Source organism: Alexandromys fortis, unplaced genomic scaffold (genome assembly GCF_014885135.2).
Source record: "Alexandromys fortis isolate MF-2015 unplaced genomic scaffold, M_Fortis_MF-2015_v1.1 scaffold_101, whole genome shotgun sequence".
NCBI classification, from domain to species: Eukaryota; Metazoa; Chordata; class Mammalia; order Rodentia; family Cricetidae; genus Alexandromys; species Alexandromys fortis.
In genome coordinates this window covers 2391377-2406534 of record NW_026067983.1, presented here as the reverse complement: position 1 = coordinate 2406534, position 15158 = coordinate 2391377, and the positions used below count along the sequence as shown (strand labels likewise).

The following is a 15158-nucleotide window of genomic DNA, read 5'->3' as shown; positions in this document are numbered from 1 at the left end:
GAAATTCATTGTCATATTTTAAAAGTATATTATGCATAAAATAGAAGATTTTATACTTCAAATTGTGAAGTATATAATACTCTGATGCATCTTTTCTCCTGTCAACAAACAATTCATTAACTCACTAATGTTCTTGGTCAACTTCAAATACAGCTATATTCTTTCCTGTTGTTTATTTTTCAGTAAGACACCCATGGGTTCCTCATTCAGAATGACCAGTTTCCTTAGTTCAAAAAGGTAAGTATAAGCAAAGAAGCAGGAATGATGTGATGGAAAAGTTTGGATGCTTGAAGCAAAATTAATAAAAACTCAAAGAAACTGAGGTTCAACATGAATACCAGAAAAACAAAGCAGCCAGCCACTGGCTCTTACCTCAATCTCAGTCAGAAAATAGTGATCCTGCCTCCAGGAAACTTCAGAATAAGACTAAGACTTTATAATCCTCTCTAGGACTGGGATTAAGGACATGCACCACTACCACTGGGTTTCTATGGCAAACTGGTATGGCTACTGGGATTAAAGGTTTGTGCTACCTCTGCCTGGTCTGTAAGGCTATCCCATGGGGCTGTTTTACTCTCTGATTTCAGGCACATTTTATATATTAAAATTCAAATAAAATGCCACTACGAGTGCTTGTTATTCTTCTTTAATAAACCTAAGAGCCCAGGACGGCATCTAGCACAGATATTCTCTGGAACCTCTGTGGTAACACCATTCTAGAAGCACCGAGATACTGCCATTTAGCTTTTAGGACTTCCTAAAACAATATACTTTATGTTGTTTTAAGTCTCTCAATTCATAGCATTTTGCTACAGCAATTCTGAAATTAAGGCATGTTTTAGTCTAGGGATCTTTGGTACAATAAAGTTGGGGGAAGTTTCTTTTACAATTTGCTCATTAACAGAATTATTATAGGCTTTACAGCCATGTCTGCTACTTGGGTTAGTACCCAATCCTGCATATTTTCTCTGAGTTGAAAGGCACCTAGTTATGATCTGAATTTTCCAATTATATGTATGACTGATGTGGGATTCTCCTCAGTATGCTGTGAATACCATTGGTTAATAAAGAAACTGTCTTGGGCCTTCACAGGGAATAGAGGTAAACAGGGAAAGCTAGGCTGAATTCTGGGATAAAGGAGGCAGAGTCAAGTAGAAACCATGGAGCCGATAAATGCAGATTTAATTCCATCATTTTAGGATCAAATAACTATAGTTCCTATATATTATAGTTTCTAGAAAAACATCTCTTACCCACAGAGAGTGCTTCAATGATATGAAATCACTACCAAGAAATCCAGGAGCAGAACTAACTCATCTCTAAAAAGAAGCTCAGTTAATCCACTAGTTTAGATATTGCCAATGTAGAAAGTATGGTGAGGGTACCCTTTTGTCTATGGCTCCTTGTTATGAATTTCAAGAGCATGCATGTCTGTGATCCTTACCAATCACCTCTTCAAGCAAACAGCAAGAAGAAGCAACTGAGACCCAAGGAGATACCTCCAAGGAAGTATCTCCTACTGATGTAAAAGGTAGACTTTCAAGTAGTCCAAACCTGAAAGGGTGCCAGTCTCCTAAATATTATTATCTTGGGGACCAGGCCTATACCATGTGAACTTTCATGGTAACTTTCCCAGATATTTGAAAAATGGAGAAATTTTAAATAAAAATAGAATGTTTAAAATATTTATATCTGAACATATTGGAGCTAAAACCCATTGTATTTACATTTGCCTACTGGTTAATATTATGTAAAAGTATTAATAATTGACAGGTACTTTCTGAGATTGCTGTCTGTCTTGAGGAGTACTTTCACATCAAACCAAAATTTAATTCTGGAAAGAGTACTTATGTCATATATGTCTGGTGTTCTAGAGAAGGAAGAGCCATTTAGAGGAAAATGAAGCACATCTTCTCATAGTTTAACAGGAAAAAGAAGCAAGACTTGAGATTTAAAAAAACAAATGATGCTGTCTCATTTATTCATTTTCCCACAACTTACCCACGAAGTATATGGCTGCAAGACAGATTGTCTCAGTGCTGTGCTTAAGTTATAGTCTTCAGAACTGTGGTGTGCCTGGTGTCCAGCCCAAATAATATTAATCTCTGCAAAACACATGATTTAAAACAAGGAATGAGGATGGGAAGAAAGCTGTTTCCATCCAGTCGTGTGCTTTGCTCTGGTAAGAACAGGTGAAAAGCCTGGCATATCTCAGAAAAGGCTAGCCAACACAATGATAATTTAAATGAGGTCTCTTGGAGCATTTTTGGAAGCATACAGTATACAAATAATAAATAAATGAAAATTGAAGTATAACAGTAACTATACACATCGTGTGGGGCACAATTATATACCACCAATGAAATTAAATGACTTCCAAAATTTATGCTTTGCTAGCATTTGCAATATCACAGATCATAAAAGCTAATGTGTGGTGATGCAGCAACACAGTGGCTGAAAAATGATGAGTTTTCAGTGTGTGATCCCACGTTTCTGATTAAAGACAAATTCTCCAATGAGAGAAATTAGGATATAATGAAATATTACACCATATTATTTCCTGATGGCTTTTGAGATGTCTCAAAGGCTGTCTGTTGGAATAAGCAAATTATAACAATATTTGATGCTGATCTTTAAGATCATGCTTTGTTATTCACACACTAGGCATCATAAATGGTTCTTCGCACAGCTTACGAAGATGTCCACCATTTCACATGACGTCCATGTGCCCTCAGAATAGAAAAGCAAATGGAGACAGTTGTTGGCATCAAGAGCTGCCATGATCACCCTCACGAGGCCTGCTGTCATGTCAAGCAGGGAAAAGTGTTCCTTTGACCATTGTCTGGTAAACACTTCAATTGTGCTTGGTAATTGTTTTAATCACTTCTAATAAATACACTGTACCCAAGATATTCAAGAATTATTTTTCATGAACGAGCAGTAATTCTTCATACGGTCCTTTATTAGTGTACAGACATAGTACTTGAAACTATTTGAAACTGGGTAGGGCCCAAACTTCTGTCTTATTTATTATGTACATAGCCACATATAAGAGATTTGCAAGGGCTTTTTCTTTGTAGCTTCAGATGTTATGTGGATGTTGTTTAAGATGTAGTAAATTTGACAAATTTTCCAAGTTTGGTAAAACATTTACCAACTAAGCCCTATGAAAAAAATTTAAACACCATTTTCTCCATAGAAAATTCAATATCAAACATTTTAGAGCCTGCTACTTATAATAAGCCTTGATTAAAATACACACACCTTTTTTTTTTTGACTTACCAGTATTTGATTCCAAATACTGATCTTAACACACCCAAAACACAGGGCAGAGAGGAGTAAGGTACTCTAGTACTGCAGCCTGATAATCTCCACAGAAGTGATGGTGGAACAAACAACCCATGAAGGTGGAGGTTAAAGACCTGTGTCTGTCGTTGTTTTGAAAGCCTTTTCTTCCCATCACAAACTGTGTAACAGGAACCCAAGATCAATGAAGTGCAGCTGCATAAACAGCACACAGTAACAAGATCCCACGCGCACACCTATGTCGCTTTCCAGGAGTGGAAAAGAGGCAGGAAAAAATGGATTTTTTTTTTGCACAGTCTATATCCAGCTTATTGGAAGTACATAAGCATAGCTACAAAAATATATTTACAGAAAATGATTCCAATAGTTCTTATGTGAATGGAATAAGAAAAGATTAATAGTTAATTTCTTGTTTACCTTCCTTACTGCTTGAATTGGTAAATTGGTTGCTCTAATAAATGAAAGCAAATATTAAGGAGGAAAAATGATAATATTCATAAAAGTGTTTTATTTGGAAAGATTTAATAAAATTATGTATTCTGTTCAAGATTGATATTTTTCTTTTCCTATAAGTAAATTGTAGACTTTATGTTCCCATAACATTTTATTAGACCATTGCAATGGCATAATTAGGAATAATTATGCTTATTTACAGTGCCAAAATGTCCACTTGTATAAGTATATTTGACTAATATGCAGCCAAAAATCTACTCATTTTGTGAGTTCTAATGCAATCTGTATGCTATATTATTGAACTTGTTAATTTCAAACATTTTAAATGAATTCTTAAGTTTCAGGTCATGCAGGGATGGCTCAACAGTTCAGAGCACTTGCTCCTATTTCAGAGGACCCAGGTTTCCTTCTCATCACCCACACTAGGGGAATCACAACTTTTGTGACTTCAGTTCCTAGGGATCCCATGTCTTGTTATAGCCTCTCAGAGTGTCTGCTTGCACATGGTGCAGTTCACACACACACACACACACACACACACGCACACGAACGTTCACATGCACAGACACAAACACACACACGCATGCATACACATACATGCACAAAAGAAATGAGCAAATCTTTATAAAATGTATACGATTCATTAAAGCCTTTTACTACTAATATTCAATGCTTGGCAATGAAGTTTAATAATTACTATTAAGTGAAGTTTAATAATTACTATTAAATAATTACTATTAAAACAGAAATTTTTTTATCATTCTGTATTTTTCCCATTCACCTATATGGCTGAGATATGCATGAACTAAAGTGGTTCCTGACTTATATTATGAAATTAAGACATTTCATAGCATGATAGAATGGACCTTTAGGGACTCTGAGAGAGAATCCTTTTGGTTTGTGCAATACTTGAGTCTCTCCTGCCCACCAAGAGCAAGGCTCTGGTGATTCCAGTCCACTTGTGGTCTTGCCTTTGGTGAGCCTTCCTTTGAAATCAGCTGAGCTAAGTCACTCCCTTCTAGGAAATAGGATTTTGGCAACGATGATGGATGTGATGTCATTTTCATTACCAAAAAGAGTAGCTGTGTCTCAAGTACTCTCTCAAAGTCTCACATTCCCAGCTGCATGGTGGAAACTCCTTTGCTGAGCTACATCTGAAGGGGAATTGGAGAACTGCTTGAGTAACAAGCCATCAAGGGCTAAGCTTGTTAGTATAAACACCAGGAGTCCAGCCAGCAATCATGTGAGTGAGTTTAGATAGACTCTTGTGTAGTCGAGACCCTGGATGCACTACAGCTGCCTCCGTGCCATCAGATGAACAGTTTAACAACAAATAAAGCCCATCAGCTCGGACTGGTGGGGCTCATACAAGCCACAGGCTGGTTTCTGTCTCCGTGTACATGCTGTGGGCGTTTGCCTTGAAATTTTTGTTGGACTCTTAACAAAGGGAGCGAGGGTGTCTCTCACTCTCTTGCCTGCTTGTGGGACATTTTTCCTCTTACTGGGTTGCTTCACCCAGCCTAGCTATGAGGGTTTGCATGTAGTCTTATTGCATATTGTTTTACTGAGTTCAGTTGATACCTCTGGGAAGCTTATTCTTTTCTGAAGGGAAACTGAGGAGCAATAGATCTTGGGGAGAGAAAAGATGGTTGGGGACAATGGAGGAAGCAGAGGTTGCAGTAGGGATGTATTGAATGAGAGAAGAATAAAGAAATGAAATAAGTAAAAGGCTCAACCCTGAAAAACTTAGACGATGCTATATATCATGCCATACCACATATTCAAACAAGATTTGCTACACTAGCATGTAATTCATTGATTTTTTTAAGTGTAAAAAACATATCAAAATGTTTAAAATACATTTGCTTACAACTTATTATGAGCAAATGTTTGATTTCTAGAAAATCTATAGATTACAACTTGCATCATTTTGTGTTTAATACTAAATAATAAAATGGGAAAAATTTTTAAAAGATTTGTGTAGCTAGGGCTCGCACAGAGAAGATACTATTTTTTTTTCTGTGCTGTGTTAAGTTTAAGAGACCCAGCCCTGCAGATGATCCTTATTCCCTGTCTTCAAAACACCTTAAGATGAAGCTTCCTAAACCTTATGAATGCAAATGAGATCCATGGGTTCTACTGCAATGATTTACATGATGATACATTGCTACTTCCCTTTGCCTTGCTTCAAGATGAAACCGATAAGGAATGGTTAGCCTTGATCAAAGAATGATGAAATCACTGGACTGCTAGCCTAGCACATGGAAACATGCTACACATTTTAACTCTATTCCTCAGAATCCTGTGTAGAGATGAAGAAAGGAAGATGCAGTTTCATTCAGTTTCCTGCCTACTAAAAAGTTAATAAATGCCGACATCCTCACAATTCTTGTTAATGGTCAAAAAGGCTGTTTTTCCCAGCCCTATTGAACCCACTTTATTAGGACAGACACAGCCCCGTTATTAAAGCTGGTCTGTGCGTACAGCTGTCTGTACGCTTGTATACCCTTTGGTAGGATTTTCAACCAGAATAACCTGGTCACTTAGTAACCAAAGGTCATTGTAAATGTTCAGTTTATTGTCTGTTTTATTATCAGGTTATGGTAAGGGTTAACTATAAATAATGTTATGAATGAGACAGTCCAGACAATTGCCTCTCTTGTTTCTCTTAGCCGTGCCATTCCTCCTTTGTAACCTTCTGCTCACAGTTATCCTGTGGTTTGATATTGACCAATAACAGATTTCTGTCCATTCCATACACAGTTGGAGGTCTTGGCCAGGGTCTTCAGATGGAAATTCTCATATTAATTTTGAAAATGTAGCCAACAATTTTCTCCTCAACAGAGGATGTGTTGTTGAAACTGAAGAACCACCAAATGATATGACCACTGGAATGTCAAGAAATGTAACAGTCTAGAAAAGAGACAATTTTGGTTGAAGGGATTATTTAATGTCTCAAAAATTTGATACATTAGTCCACCATGTAGAAAACATTTTTTAACAAAAGTTGGCAGGCATTGAAATGAGCATTATGAGTATTACATTTCAAAAACTAGTGAATTGGATGATTTTTAATATCTTTTCATGGCCACCTATTCGTTCAATAAACAAACCTCATGCATTTCGGTGTAGCTCAGATTAGTCACATTCAAGTCCTACGGTGGACTTCAGTATGTTTCAATGTTTTCCTTGTTTACAAGAAGCAGATTCCAAGGGATCTACGTCTTTTGCAAAGAAAGTGGGCATCTCTTCCACAGTAACAGCATACATAATAACTTGAACAACCTAAATCAGGGAGCAGGAATTATGAAGAAGAATTGTCATTATGTGAACAGGGTACGCTAGATTGGCAAGTGCTCCCACTCACTCCTGTGCGGTGTGCTTTCCTGCTGAGAGAAACAATGAACCTCTGGAACATTTCGCTTGGGACAAAGATTTACATAATTTGTATCTTCAACTAGCAGAAGTCAAAAACATAAATAACTACGAAGTTTAAAAGGGGTGTAGCACAAAAAAAAATGACCAAGTGAGCAAAACAATACAGGATTGTCAGAAAAAGACAGGCAACTAGAAAAATACAGGAGTTCCCAAGTCAAACTGAATCCTGCTCAGCGAACCTCCTGGGTGGATGGAGATTACTGTTGTGAGCAACAGCAAAGCATGTCAGGTTCTCTTTGTAGCTAATAAGGACTTCTAACAGGTCTGGCAATTTATCTTTCTGCTTTGAAATTGTTTTTTAGTACTCCGTATCAAACGAGTCTAGTTTTTACATTAGAAATTTTCAGTGTTACTGAACTTGCAAAGTATAAGGCTATGTCCAGCAAAAGAACCAGAGTAAATGAGACCTGAAAATTTTAAACTGAGTATTTTAGTTTTCCTCTGTGGTACCTTATAGTGCAAATTCTAAATGTTCCTTATAATAAACCTGGTGATATGGGATTTCCCCTGAATGCTGTGAATACCATTGGTTAATAGAGAAACTGACTTGTGCTGATAGGGTAGAACAGAGCTAGTTGGGGAAACCTAAACTGAATGCTGGGAGAAGAAAAGCGGAGTTAGACTTACATAAACACTCTATCTTATAACACACAATTCCCTTGACCATCGTTTTCATCTTAAACATCTAAAAAGGGCAGAAGAATTGCTTCCTTACCTCCCCCCTCTCTGAAGATCATTGCTGATATCATGAATTACCTCAAAAGCGTTATCAGTTTCCTCTAGCTAAAACAAAAGCCTGCATTTTAGATGTGATTCTATTTGAGCTTTTCAAAACACTGGAGTCTAATTATAGCTTTCATGTCTTTTCTTTTGGTTTAATCAGCACCACCTGCTCCTGGTCATCCTCTTTTTCTCCAATTGTGTGCACTCCCATTTTCTTCACTTTTTCTAACCAGCCTCCAAGGACCCAACTCTTCTAAGTGATAAAAGGCTTGGACATAATTTCAATACAGAAAATCAGCATGTAAAAACAGTATCCTTGAATGACAAAAAGAATTCAGGGAAAGAACCTCATTCATAATCATAGTTTAAAAAAAGAGTATTCTCTATAACAAAGCTGAGGAAGTGAGATATTCTTTAATCAAAATATCTAAAACAGAGTAGAAAGAAGTAAAGGAGATAGTTTGAAATGGAAACTCTCATCCATGTATTGCTATAATTTACATTCAGAAAATTAGTGTATACTTCTAAAAGCCTTCTAACAATTAGATGCAGTCCCCTTCAAAATTCCAATTCCATTCTTCATAGAAGTAGATAAAATGTGAAAATCCATGTGGAAGTGCAAAAGAATCTGGGTAGATAAAGCAAACCAATGAACAAGCAAAATATTGTTTTAATCATCAGAGATGACTTCAAGTTACACTGTGAAGGAATGGTGATAAGAGCGCCTGCAGCTAGCACAGAGCAGACATGCAGAACAATAAAATAGAATAGCGAGCAGCCAGTTCCTAAAGTTACACAGCCATAATCACCTTGATGTCCTTGAAAATAATAAAAAATTTACATGAGAGATAAGGGAGTCATTCTTCAACAAAAAGGGATAATTGGATATTGACCTGTAAAATAATGAAATTACATCCCTTTCAGCCTCTAAGAAAATGAACTCCAAATGGATCAAAGACCTTAATATACGTTCAAAAATCCTAAAACTGTTAAACGGAAACTGGAAAAAAGGCTTCAAGATGCGGAGATCAGTTAAGAGAGATCTACCAACTGAACCAGCTACACTATTCCTTGGTATTTGCACAAAAGCTGCCAAGACCATAATGGTCTTTCAAGACAGGCTTTCTCTGTAGGTTTGAAGCCTGTCCTGGAACTAGTTCTGTAGACCAGGCTGGCCTCAAACTCACAGAGGTCTACCTCTCTCTGCCTCCCGAGTGCTGGGATTAAAGGCATGAGCCACCACCACTATGCAAGTCCATATATCTTATATATACTTGCACAGCATTCTATTTCACCAGTTGTATTCACAAACCCTGAGTTATGAAACCAGTGTAGGTGCTTACCAACAAAAGAATGGCTAAAGAAATAATGTGACAGGTGTATACAATGGAATGCATTTGCCCATGAAGAACAAAGTTATTCAATTGCATGGAAATGGTTTCAACTGGAGATAATCATAACAGAGTTGAACCAGTCTCAGGAAGACAATATTGTATGTTTTTTCTTACATATAGTGCACAGACTTTTGATAGCTAAATGAAACTGCGTTTGTATAATTTGAAAATAGAAGCAGGATTAAAGAAATAAAGTGAACTAGTGGGAGTTGGAGAAAGTGTGAGTACATGATTGTGGGTGGGAATTTTCTCAACACAAAATATATATTTGTATGAAAATGTCATTATATCGCATCACAAAAATAGGCTATGGTCACAGAAAACACCTAAAGTTTCCTAAAAGACCCAAGCTAAAAATGGATAAACGGTGGGTATACACAGGTATGTCCATGCATTTCTTATGTTATCATCTGCATCTGTCTTCAAATCCGAAGAAGTCACATGCTTTCCATGTGTCCCTCCGTCTTTTTCCCTGATTCCTCCACTCGTAAGATTCTGGTTCCACTAAGAACCAGTCTTAGTCTTACCCTGTGCACAAACACATGTTTGTCCGCACACACATGCACAGGCACACATGTGCATGTATATGCACATAGACATGCAGAAGGAGTAAGAGCAATTACGAACATGTGACTTTCCCAAGGAGTACCATTTTGTATTTAAATTTAATTTAAAAACAAGTATGCGAAACAGATTATTAAAATAATTAGCATCAAAACCCTTCAGTTTACAAGTGATAGTCCAGGCACTATAAAGACAGCTGTGTTTCAGATCATATGCTGCTTTTGCTGAGGGTTTAGTTAGCTTCCTAGCACCCATGTTGAGCAGCTCATAATTGCCAATAACTTAGTTTCAAGGGATCTGATGTCCTCTTCTGTCCTTTGTGGGTATCTGCCCTCCTGCACACATATACATAATTATAAATAATAAAATATTTAAATGATAGTACATTAAATAAGAGCCAAAGGGTGTCAGCTATAGACAGCTATGATGTGTAATTTTGTTAAAGTCTGTGTCTAACACAGAATAGTCTACTACCCAAGCGCTTAGCCTTCTTTGTCATCAGAGCTGCACAGTACGCTGTGGCTATGAGAATCTATAAATCTATTAGACTATAACATTATGAGCTAGTATAAGCCAAAGTAATAATAATTTAAATAAGTTTGTCCTGTAATTAAACTTTCACTCCCTGTGATAAACTTTCATGTCAAATGTTGTGATTTTTCTCTGAGTCCGGTTTTGATGCTGTCTACAACAGGGAACAGAGAAATCTGTGACCAGATTAGCTTTTGTCTGTTAAGTAAGATAACATGTAAAGCATAAGATGCATACATGCTTCTAAATGCAGTAAACTTATTTCCAAATACTGTGTCATGAAGTATTAGACTGTAATAAATACATTCATTATAAAGATTGTATGTGTGTCTGTGTGTGTATTTTCAAAGCCAAATGGACTCTTAAATAAGTTCAGTACAAATTCCTTTTTGAGAAGCTTCCTGAGAAATATGCTTCTGTGGCCATCTTTCTTTCCTTTCTTTCTTCCTTTTGGTTGGATAATGCCCCATTTGTTCTTTTAAGAGAGCTCTTGTTTTCATGTGTCCTGGACTGTCTTAGGAAAGATTGATGTCTGGAGTCACTGCTAGGAAGTGCCAACTGTTCAGACTCACTGCCCTCCATGTCCTCGCCCTCTTGCTCAGCAGGATCTCACAGACTTTGACGGCTAATGTTCAGAGGGGAAATAGTTTAACGGCAAGAAGAGCTGCCAAAGAAACCTTCCCCAAATGCTCAAAACTCTTAGTGGTTAGATGTTAGGGCACCAGATGGCAAGACTAATGGGAATACATTCATATGTGAGCTGAATAGTGCTAGCCAATGCTAAAAGAGATTCGGAATTCAAAATTTCCTCTATCATTAAACTTTTCACCAGAACGTCATCCCCATGGTAGCCTGGGAGGATCTGGATCTATTTAACTACACTCTGACCCTCTTCTTCCAGACGCAGGAGCTTAGTGATCAATTGCATTAATAACAGCAATTGTCAGTGTGCATTTTAGGAATGATTTCCACAGTGTAACATGTTCCAGCAATACCTTCACCCCTATGGAGAGGAGAGCAATAAGACTGCGCACTTTGCACCGCAAGGAAAATGAAAGGAATTTATGTAGAAAGACATGAAGCAGGTGTTTAGGAACCATTGAGCTTCATAGTAAGGGAAATGGCTGTTGCAAAATTTAACCATTTAGAGGCTTTGAGGTCATGGAAAAAAAAACATGTATTATCTACTTTGTTTCTGTTCCTTTTTTTTTTCTTTTTTGAATGGAAGGTCTCATGTAGCTGAGGCTGGCCTCCTATTTTCTGTCTCTCCCTCTCAAGTGAAAGAATGCTCACCCCTTGAATGACCAGTTGCCATGCTTTCAATGAGTTAACGAACTACCTTTATGAAGAAGAGTGTGATTACATTCAGAATATTGAGCAGGGATAGGATATGGAGTTTCTTTTAATTATTTTCTTTTAATCCAGAGTGCAACAAAATGACCTTTTGGCTGCTTCAGACTATATGTGCAGAGAATACCCAAGCCAAATGGAATAAATGATGTGGGAATTGGATTCATTGATTCATTGGCCTCTCCTCACAGTACTGTACTGTGTTTCAAACTTGTTGTGCTGGCCTTTTTTTTTTTTTTTTTTTTTTTTTTTTGAGCCAGGGCTTTATGGTGAGATGCCTTGCTCAGTCTTGATGGAGTCCCGAGAGGAGGGAGCACTTGGTCCTCCTGCCTCAGCTTTACCTGCCAGGCTTTATTAACGCCCTGTGGGAGGCCTTACCATTACTGAGCAATGGAAGGGGAGGTGAGGCTGGGAGGCAGAAGGAGGGACGGGAGGGGGAAATGTGGTTGGTATGTAAAACAAATAAATAATTAAAAAACAACCCTGTGACCTAATATTTTGACAGATCAAACATGGATTGCTATGAAGGGAAAATGTATATGACAGAATTTATTTTTAGGACCTCACCTTCTGATACAAAGGTACTGGATATGGAGAACGTTTGAGGAGTAGCCAGGTGAGAATGACTAGCAAAGTAATTATGTAATTAGTGAATGAGGACAGTATCTTTGTAAAAATAGAGCCCCAGAGAAATCCCTCAGCCATCCTTTTATGTGTGCCAACCTGCTCAGTGGTCCTTGCTTTACCTAAGTGATACGGAATTGTCGGCCTGTTGATTTGGAATTCCCACAATACCTTTCTGATCTGTGAAAGCATTCTACCTCACATTAAGATACCAGGGCACGCGGATTTTCCTATCAGTACAAATAGGCCAATATGGATATTCTGCAGAGGTAGTAAAATGTTTGAATTTAAATATTCAAATTGGTCCTAACAGGAATTAAATTATTCTTCCAATGAATTTATTTGTATCCTTAAGTTTTCCTGTGCCACTTGGAAAAAATTTATCAAATATAAGTAAAATGTAGCTTCTTATTTTACTTTCAAACTTGAGACATTAAACAATATTCATTAAGAAGGCTCAGGGAGAGAGAAAAAAGATAGAGAAGGAGAGATGATTACTTTTGGAGGATTGTGTGTGAGGACACACAGAAGTGGTTTGAAGAAGGGAAATAAACGAATGATACCATGTTTAGAGATCTGCACCACCCATGACACTGTCTGATGATTGTCCTCATGTCTTGCTTCATGGTATCACTACTTTCAAGATAAAATAAAAAAAAGAACAAATCAAAACAACAGAAAATAAGGAAGCATCTCCTGCTCAGAGTCACCAACTGACAGCTTAAACTTAAGCCCAGACATATGTGGCCTCAAAGCTGAAGCTCTACTGAATTCCTGTAGATGCCCACTCTCTGCTTCTCATGAGAGATTTGACAGTGACACAGGGTGGCTGCTCTCACACATTTGTTCTTCCTGTGTAAAGAGAACGTGAATATATACATAACAGTTGCAGCTAGAGGGTTACACTGACTACCAATTACAGTGCAGTACCAAGAAAGAAAGCATAGATGATCATGAGACGTCTTCACAAGATGACAGAGCTGAAGAGGACTAATGTGTTCTTCTGTATAATAAGCAAATAACCTAATAAGCAAATATCTATGGATGTAATGGAAAATATTTACCTCAATTTGCCTTCTTTTAAAACATCCACCTATGATCATTGAGATGAACTCAACTGACAGCTTGTTATTTGAGTTTTGAAATTCCAAAACCTATTTTGCTTAACATAACATTATATGTGTAGTTTTAGGAACTGTTATTAAAGAGTAAAGTGAAATCGAGAAACTACAATCCATTTGGGAGAGGGGAAAATGAGGTTCACTCATTCGTATCATCAAATAAACAAGAACTACTAAATCATATCTTCGGAACCAGCCCCTTTCTTATATTATAAAACAAATAGTTCTAACACATACAAATGAATTTCTGCTTACTTATTTTGCAAGTTGAAATTCCCAGTTTACTTTGCATAGTCACAGAATTCTATTCTTTAAAATCTTATTGGAATTTGAACAAACTATAAATACTCTTTACACGGTCTGGTTAACAACTTTCATTTTTATTGTACATATGATATTGGTATTCTCTAATTTTCATCAAAATATTTACTTATAATGTTTTAAAGAAAACCCAAGCTTCATAACAATATATAGATTATGAATCTCAGTGTAGCTCAAGCTCAAATGACACACAAAACCCATAACCACTAGTCATATATACGCATTCATGTTGAACAGAATATGTTTGTTAGTATTATGGATGGACAAAGTATTTGGCTTATGGATATATTTAGTAAACCATCACTCTCAAAAAATGTTCATGAATATTCTTAAGTTTCCTTGGTTTTACTAAAAAGTATATTTCCTTTTGAGGTCATCAACTTCCTCTCACAAAATCAATCTATGTGGTCAAGTCTTACTTTTATTGTAAAATTATAGCTAGAAATGAAAACTTACCAGCAAAATTAAATGAATAATTTTATGTAATATTATGCAGGTAAAAATTATAATTTAAATATTAGAAACACTACACAAAATTTATATGCATATATATTTATGGCAATTTTCTTTCCCTCAACTTTCTGTACTGAAATTACAAGGCCTCACACTGCACTCAGTCAGTAGAAGAGATTTCAAAACCATTTTCTCCAGAATTTTGCCTGTTTCATAGTCCTTTCATTAGGACAAAGGATTATGTGAATATATTTGTATTTATATGAGTATATGTATATGTTTCTATTTTCAGATCATTATTCTAAATTTGCTTTAAAATTAGTTCTCTTATTTCATGAGATTGCCTTATAATTATAACAGTCTCCCTTCCCAACGAAACCTAGTTAATTATGAAATTATGTTCATTTGATATTTTTGTATTGATTTGTGTGTAAAGTATATGTATGTGTGTGTGCATATGTGTTTGTGTACAGTATGTGTTTGGATGTCAGAAGGAGCTTCTTCCATGTAAGAATCAGAACCCACTATTTTGAAGCAAAAGCAGTTGTGCTGGCTCTATTTCCTGGATTGTGTGCAGCCGATGTCTATTTAAAAATCTTGTTTCTTGTGACGTTGCTTGTGCTTCTTCTGTTTGTTTTGTCCAATTCCAGTGTGTTGGCTTTTACTTTATCTTAATGTATTTTATTTTATTTTGTTTTGTTAATATCCTATGAAGCCTGTTTATTGTCTCGTAATAGACAGAAGAATGTATATTCTTGATGGAGGAAGTGGAGATTAACTGCGAAGAATAGAGGAAGGGGGATTACATCAGAATATACTATGGAAGAATGACAATAACAGCTATTTTCAATAAAAGAAAAAAATCACTAAGTTTAAAGT

General features: G+C 36.6%; 1 protein-coding gene and 1 long non-coding RNA gene across 5 annotated transcripts in view; one reads left to right on the top strand and one right to left on the bottom strand.

Moving 5' to 3' along the window:
- Positions 1-15158, top strand: part of LOC126511512 (uncharacterized) — an 840891-nt gene that overhangs the window by 321075 nt on the left and 504658 nt on the right. The window lies entirely within an intron of this gene.
- The window catches only part of Agmo (alkylglycerol monooxygenase), a 304397-nt gene that overhangs the window by 214137 nt on the left and 75102 nt on the right, over positions 1-15158 (bottom strand). For all 4 annotated transcript variants that reach the window (XM_050158660.1, XM_050158661.1, XM_050158663.1 and 1 more), the window contains exon 4: positions 2002-2105. In XM_050158660.1, the coding sequence (XP_050014617.1) occupies positions 2002-2105 (104 nt within the window). The remainder of the gene's footprint in view (positions 1-2001; positions 2106-15158) is intronic.